Source organism: Amborella trichopoda, chromosome 12 (assembly GCF_054954075.1).
Source record: "Amborella trichopoda isolate Santa Cruz 75 chromosome 12, AtrichopodaSantaCruz75HAP2 v2.0, whole genome shotgun sequence".
In the NCBI taxonomy this organism is placed as follows: domain Eukaryota; kingdom Viridiplantae; phylum Streptophyta; class Magnoliopsida; order Amborellales; family Amborellaceae; genus Amborella; species Amborella trichopoda.
The window spans coordinates 42,181,905-42,189,915 of record NC_142347.1 but is presented as its reverse complement, the minus strand read 5'-3'; the positions used below and the strand labels follow the sequence as shown (position 1 = coordinate 42,189,915).

At 38.0% G+C, this 8,011-nt stretch overlaps 1 protein-coding gene across 1 annotated transcript; it reads right to left on the bottom strand.

The window, feature by feature from the left end:
• Nucleotides 1-396: 396 nt before the first annotated feature.
• On the bottom strand, nucleotides 397-7,338 carry LAP1 (Cytosol aminopeptidase family protein). The gene is made up of 10 exons (XM_006857171.4): nucleotides 7,113-7,338; nucleotides 6,168-6,582; nucleotides 5,677-5,871; nucleotides 5,078-5,303; nucleotides 4,172-4,295; nucleotides 3,986-4,081; nucleotides 3,724-3,801; nucleotides 1,883-1,943; nucleotides 1,421-1,608; nucleotides 397-698 (listed from the first exon to the last, which is right to left on the bottom strand). Exons 1-10 carry the CDS (start codon nucleotides 7,173-7,175, stop codon nucleotides 567-569), a joined length of 1,578 nt encoding a protein of 525 aa, XP_006857233.3. The 5' UTR covers nucleotides 7,176-7,338; the 3' UTR covers nucleotides 397-566.
• Between the last annotated feature and the right edge of the window lie 673 nt (nucleotides 7,339-8,011).

The window sequence follows — 8,011 nt, the reverse complement described above, 5'->3', positions numbered from 1 at the left end:
GGTCAGGTATTTCTTGGCTAGTTGTGTAGAGAAAACGAGAGGACCATTTTCACGAGTAGCACCTGGTCTCACAAAGTCACGATGATTTGTGTGTCGACATTATTTATGCTTTATCTACTACCCTATGATTGCTTGTGGCATTTATAATGGCTATTATATCTTATAATAGCTAAACCGCAAATAATTTATTAGCTTATCCAAGAAAAATTAGAGAAAATGTATTAATTGTTTCCTAAAAGGTGGAGATTGAGGGGGTGGATTTATTCTTAAAATGGTGAAGGGCTAATCAGGCTTATCCATCTACATAATTAGGCATGACAACTACCTCACCTTTTCCCATCTCTCTCTCTCATACATCACACATCCACAACTTCACTGACCCACTTACCCAGCATATATCAAAGAAATAATTTCAAGCAACCAACAAAACAACTACCAAATGTTTTACCTCAGCACATATCATTCAACCCTTTTTGTATTGTGAAAAAACAGAACAAAGTCTCAGTCTCTCAATCCCCCACCTGCACCTTTATTGAGTGATCATGCAATAGGACTTTACTCTATGATCAAGAAGAAGAGTTCTTCAAAACCCATTCCACCAAAGTTGAGACCCCAAATCCAGTGCCTCCCTTTTTCTTCTCATTCCACACTGGACCAGCCATGTCTATGTGAAGCCACTGAACCTTCTCATCCACAAACTGCAAAAAGAAGGCAGCTTCTCCATTAGTAACAATTAAGAGTGATTTTGCACACCACCTATGGTGTAGTGTAAAGAAGATAGCATGCGGTAATGAACGGTCCAGATATTCCTGAAGGGTACTGGAGTAGATAAACTGGACCATCCATCCGAGTGTGCCAAGAGGAGGTCCTGGGTTCCAAAAAATCGACAAAGTGCACAACTGCCACTGTTTTTGGAGCATAGCAGGGGGAACCATATCTAAAAGCATTACAACTGCTCCCTCTCTCTCTCTCTCTCTCACACACACACACACACACAAACACACACACACACAAGGAAGAGTATCATAAACGAATTCCAAAACCAGTGATGGTGACAAGTCCCTGGGTTCCAAAAAACAGATAAAGTGCACCACGTGCCACTGTTTTTGGAGCATAGCAGGTGGAGCCATATCTAAAAGCATAACCACAATACAACTGCTCTCTCACACACACACACACAAGGAAGCGTACCATTAACGAATTCCAAAACCGGTGATGGTTACAAGTCAAGCAGGTCTCTCTCTCTCTCTCTCTCTCTCTCTCTCATGATCAGTAGTTTCCCCAAGGTTCAAACAAAAAAGAAAAGCAAAAAAGGCCCCAGTCATCAGGTTCTTGCCACCAGCCCCAGGCAAAGCACATGCAACAGTGAAGACTAGAGAGAAAATGTGATGATATAGGAGATCGAGGACCAGCTTGGTACCTGTTTTAGGAACAAAGCAGCAGTAATGGAGCCACCCTGTCGACCCCCCGTGTTCACCATGTCAGCGACCCCAGATTTCATTGATTCCCAGTAGCTCTCCTCTAATGGCAGCCTCCAGAACTTCTCGCCACTTATCTCTGAAGCCAAGTAAATCTCATTCGCAAGATCATCGCTAGGAGTGAAAACTCCTGCATACATTATGATTTCATCACAATTAACGGGGAGCGAACTAATAAAAAAGGAGAAGAACTGTCAAGGATGATTTGGTCTGGACAAAATATGCCCAACAGAATTTATCTTGGCTTAACTTGACAACTTTCATGGGCAAATCAGTAATAAATCTTCAAAATTATAAGGCTAAAACGAGTATGAAGCAACAGAATCAGAAAGACGAAACTCTAAGTTCTGAAAAAAATATTGATGCACAAGAAAGAAACAAACTACGTCATTTACATGTTATACCTGCAATACTTCCCCCTAGTGCGACCACACAAGCCCCAGTTAGGGTTGCTAGATCAACAATCTATACAAAATACAGAAAAATGCAAATCATGTGAGAAACAACAAACTGATGATCTGAAAAGTAATTTATATGCATGCAATTGCAACACGGAACTAAATATTGAATGTAAACCAAAAGACAACAAAGCCCAAGACTTACTGCAATTAAAACCATGATTCTGGGTTAACAAGGCCCATCAACAATCTGGATACTCTAAGTCACAGTTGATAGACCCACAAAGAACGCAATTAGAACAGAAAATGGACTTAGATTGTAATAGTGCTATCAGAACCGGACCGAATGAAGCCCCCAGTCCGACGAGTTGAATTACTGACCAGACGGCTAACTGGTTCAGTCTGCATTTAGATCTTGAAAACATATGCAATTTTGTAATTTTCAGTGAATTTAGGGTTTCAACAGATTATCATCGATCCAACCGGTTTGAAGACCATTTGAAATTTTGAACCACTGCTCAAACAAACCGGACACTTTCTCGGCTTGCTGTCCAGTCCAGTTCTGATCAAATTGGATTGTGGTACACACACACACAGAGTTAGAACCAGCAATCACCATTTTAAACGACCCGAATCCGAGTCTCCGACCAAGCAGGATGCCAGGTCAAAGTGAAAAACTTAGGAATCAGAATCTCGTTTGTTCCCAAAAGTTCCCGAAGTTTATTTAATTTATTAAGACTCAGCCAAGTCGACCTGACTGACTTGGGCTCAAGAGCTTAGAGCGCCAACTGAAGTCCAGGGTTTAAAACACTGATTAACCGTTATCACAAAAAGTAATATATATATACACTGATTAAGATCATATAGTCAACCACGCAAGAACGGCGACCATATGTGGAATCATGAATCCTATTGGATCCAAATCAATTTCCAAATAAAGGAAACAAAGTATCAGCTACAAATGATCAAATCTTCAGGCTCAAGAGCAAACTCTGGCATTTATCTTGCGCAAACCTAAAAATATGCAAGATCTTTGTGGAACTAGTCTCTGTCGCCATGAATATAGGTAGCAGACTAAAAGGGATTCAATGTGCTAACAAGGGTTGGAAGGGCATTAAAAACCAGTGGAGGATCATGTACATCATCTGTACAGGAGATTCTAACAATTTGCACATATCTGTTTCAGGCTTTCCAGCATTTACATATGGGCAAAAATGTGAGGACGATTGCACTAGCCAGGAATGGGTCTCTAGGATTGATTTAACCATATGGGTCTCGTCCCTAATGCAATGTACTTCATTTGCAATCTGTTCTTCCAACAGTATGAAGTTACATTGTTACACACATATGTGTGTATACCTACAAAATGCTACAACCATATTTAGTCCAAGTAATACAGATTTCTCAGTTTGAAAAAGTAAACCACATCAGAATCATCCTACATGCACAAATGAGAATGAACTCCAGTTTCAAAACACGTGGATACCACAATACTTTCTGTACACCAGAAATTCTGGAGGACTCATGATAATTTTTGGTATGCAACAATAATTCTATTTGGTTAGCAAAAGGCATGTAAAATCTAAAAGAACCACACACACAATCGGATTTACTTGTTTACGTCACAAGGCTTCCTTCTTTTGTAAACATCCAAATACTTTGAAAATTGTGAAAGGCATAGAGCAGTCTATGTGTATCAGAAGTGTACAACAGATTAATCCATTTCACACATTTCAACTAATAAAAACAATATGCACATGAATACCAATCAAATCCAGACCATTTATGAGTTTCCACAAAAAATCCTAAGAACTAATGTTAACATCTGCTACAGAAGTTAGCACTACCTTCTCAACACCTTGATTGCAAGCATAAACCAAAGCATCTGCAAGCGTAAGCCGACCTTCTGCATCAGTATTATTGACCTGCATAGAGAATATAGAACAACAATTGTAACTTCTAACTTGAATTAATAGAAATCATTTAACAAAAATTGAAAGAAAAAGAGAAAAGAAAAAAGCTGGCCAAAAAACACCTTTATATTTTGGACGCAAACTGAATCCAAAAAGAGTTTTCCATTCTGATATTTTCAAAAATAGTGGTGGTTACCTCAATTGTCTTTCCATTTGAAGCTGTGACTATGTCGCCAGGTCTCATGCCAGTTCCACTGATCATGTTTTCACAAGCAGCAACGATGAAATGAACCTAAAAGGAAAATAAAAGTAACAATTTACCATAGAATCCAGAATTAATTAAAACAATAAGAAGACTAATTATGGTAAAATATTAACTTGCCTCAACACCAGGAGGTTTAATTTGACCAATGGCTTTTGCAGCACCAAGAGCGGCAGCAGAGCCACCCATGTCAAATTTCATAAGCTCAATGGAAGATCCCCCTGTCTTAAGGTTGTAGCCACCACTGCAAACAAGAAACCAACAAAATCAGATAGAATGTAAATGATTCAGAATAAATTAACAGAAGCGAGATAAAGACAACATATGAAATATCAAAGACAGTGCAGTTACCTAGCCCCGCTGAAGAAAAAGAGAGCTCGCAATATACTACTTTCCAACTCAAATAGAAACGCCATAGTTCTTTTATTTTTCTAATCAGTAGACAGCAGACACTTGACCATTTTCTAGTGCAAAGCATGCAACAGGCACACAATTGCTATAATACCCACCCAGTGTTAAATTTGTTAATCATTCTAAGCATCTGTGGACACTGATGAGCATAACACCTTTTTTATCATAGAGCCTTTTATATAACCGCTAGCATTACAGGGCCACATGTGAGTCATGAGATGCCTCATGTGGATGATAATATCTTCTCAAATCTCAACTACCAATAATTTCTAGTCTAACTCTAGAAATGACAAAAGGATGAGGGAAACTATTTTTAACTTAAGGGCAAGAGCATTAAGAGCCAATGTAGTATTATAAAAAACAATACATGTAAACATGCATATAAATAGGTGTTCGTGATTAAGCAAGATGGAGAGGCACACAGAGCATGCATAAGTTTAGTAAATTAGAAATCAGCGCACTTTTCCAATCTCGAGAGAAAAAAAAATCATTTCCATGGCTAATCCTATCCAAGTGTTCCTCTCGTAGTTAGTAAATTTAATGCTTATAAATGAAAGGATATAGAAATAAAATGTTAAAAAAAATATAAATATGTCATGAAGATGAATAGCTAACCTGTCAAATGTCAATCCCTTTCCAACAATGGCTAACTTAGTCTTTGCATTCCCACCTGGAGGTTTATAACAAATATGAATGAAATGAGGGGGGTTAGCAGATGCAGCAGCGACACCCAAATAAGAACCCATCTTCAACTCCCTGCATTGATCCTCGTTCAATATTGTGGCAGTCAAAACATCACTGTATGTGGATGCAATCTTTTGAGCCTCCTCCGCCAATGCACCTGTGAGAAAAGTTTGAACAATATAAGAAATAAGACATGAATGAGAGAGAGAGAGCGGGAGGAAGGGAATTTAAGCCAACCCCAACCAAAGCAGCTACCAGCAAGGAAGAGATGGAGCATGGATAAAGAGAGAGAGAGAGAGAGAGAGAGAGAGAGAGAGAGAGAGAGAGAGAGAGAGAGAGAGAGAGAGTTTAAGTCAACACAAACCCAAGATGCAACATAAAGGAACAAGAAAGAGCATGGCAATACAATGAGAAGCCGACCACAAGAATAACCACTAACCAGATTTGCATACAAAAATATTGCATGTGAAAGGAATAAATAGATCAGAAAACAAAGCCATATCAATTGATAACATATATTTTATATTTACCCGGAGTGAGCACATTGGCCGGTGCATTTACAAGCTCTCTAGCCAAAATCACCCCCGAACAAAATTCCTCTGTGTACTTGAGCTTCTTCTCTATATCAGGACCAGTCCCTAGACCAATAATATCCAAAGACTTCAGCACTGGTTTCTTTGACTCTGACTTGAATCTATTATCTTCATAAATACCCAAAATTGTACCTGTATAATACAATGTAGACAGTCCATCAGAAAAATGATTCAAATCAAATCTTCAAGTAACCAAGTAATAGGGAGATCTTCGAAGCCAACATGCATTGTTTCTGCAATTGATTTTTTTTTTATTTTTTAAAAAAAGTGCTACCAACCCAAAGTTATTTTTTCTTCATTAAATAACCCATTGTTACGACAATTGATTGAAACAAAATATTGTTACTAACCCAAAATAATTCATTTTATGCATTGAACATAAAAATTGTTGTTAATCCCAAACTTCTTTTTGGTGATCCATTACTAACCCGAAACTATTGCTGATGCAGTGTTCAGTTTAGCCTCTGAAGAAAGACAATCAGAAGAAGCAAGAAGAACACCCACATTAGCTGCTTGAGCAGCTTTAGCAGAAGAAGCAACAGCTTCACCAAAACCTTTAAAAGTAGCAGTGGTCAAGCTCCCTTGGCCTAGACCAATTAGACCCACCCTTCGAAAACCCAAACCAGGAAACCTAAGAACTGTTGATTGACCAGGTTTTCCAGTGAAATCTTCTTCTTTTGAGGCTTCAGCCAATAGGCCACTCAGTAAGCCATCGAGCTTTTGAAGAACCAAGTTCTCGAATGCTCCTTTCTCGTCTCTTGCCATGTCTTTCTCTGAAACACCAACCGCCAATACATCTCCTTTCCATTCTGCAAAATCTATGTCTTTTACTGAAAGATCAATCTGCATCATGGACAAAGATCATAAGATGGGTGAACCCAAATTGGATTGAGAAGCATTAATTTGATCAAAATTTTGGTAGGAATCCCCTTCCAAGAGAGACAAAACTGTTTCCTTTTTTTTTTGGCTGGGAATTTTGAATCATTTGCCATAAGAGCAAAAAATTGTAGTGATAGATGAAAAGGTTCAGAAATTCTCGCAAATATTTGGTGGGGTTGGTTTTCAAAAGTCCATGTCTCTCTCAAACGGGCTTTTCGAAACATTTGACATCAGAGCAAAAATGAAGTGATAGATGAACAGGTTCAGGAATGCTCGCAAATGTATGGTGGGTTTTCAACTCTCTCTCTCTCTCTATCTCACACACACTTGTCATGCTCCTCTTTCTTTCTCTCAAACTCATGGTGGTTACTACCCACACTAAATGGATCCTGCCCTCTCTCTCTCTGCAATTTCATCAAATACTTCCCATTCAAAGACCAAAACAAAAGAAATACATTAATGCTCAGAAGAAAGAGAAAATGTGTACACCCCACCTCAGGCAAAGAAACAGTTGCAGGCTTTGTGAGCCCCAAGTTGACGTTCGCCATAGCCGACATCTGAACCTTCCTCGACAACAACAATCGACTTCGATAGTAAAGAGGCCCAACAGAACGAGAAGAATAAATAGAAGAAGAGAGAGAAAAATAAGACGAGAGAGAAAAATGAGAGAAAGAAGGAGAACGCAGGACAAATGGAGGCCTAAATATAGCCCAAGTTGCTGTTTTTGTAAAAGCCATTTTCGTGCCCACTTTATAGTATCAGAGGGCGTGAATTTTGCTCTTCTTAATGTGAGTTTTGGCACGTGTGATGCAAACTGTTTGTTCTCTTGCACGTGGCGTGAAGCATGAAGAGAGAGGGGACCCGTTTGATTATGCTTGAAACGATGACTTTAATTAATGGATGTTATTAATTAAGGGTTGGAATTATTTTGGGTTTTGGGGAAGTTGGTGAGAATTTCAATGCTGAGATGAAGACTTTGTATAATTGATTGAAATAGACTTTATGTATGGATTTGAATAGCCTACCCTATTTTATAAACAATAATAATAAATAAATACATAATAAATAAATACATACATATGGTTGCAAGCTTATTCTATAAACTTCTATATGCACTTCAAAAATGACATAAAAGAGTCAATCGAGATTAAAAAAATAAAAAAATTTAAATATTAAAAATAGTGCATCTTAGAATAAGTTATATGGACCGTTTATTTCAAAAATTTTATATATTGGTATATTTACTCAATCTACACTGATTTGAAAATTTTAGCTTTCATAATTAGGATTGAACGTGGATTTATAGCCATCATAAGTTTAGGATACCTGAACTACTTCTTTTGTCAAAATTTATAGGTATACTGCGGGCATATTATATAAACCCCAACCTGAA

What these genes read in the sequence shown, in the direction of transcription:
- LAP1 (XM_006857171.4), bottom strand. Translation starts at nt 7,175, where the DNA reads ATGTCGGCTATGGCGAACGTCAACTTGGGGCTCACAAAGCCTGCAACT. An exon ending in GGCCAATGTGCTCACTCCGG is followed by an intron (nt 5,304 to 5,676) that starts GTAAATATAAAA and finishes CTTTTCTCACAG; the next exon opens with GTGCATTGGCGGAGGAGGCT. An exon ending in CAAATGGAAAGACAATTGAG is followed by an intron (nt 3,802 to 3,985) that starts GTAACCACCACT and finishes TTCTCTATGCAG; the next exon opens with GTCAATAATACTGATGCAGA.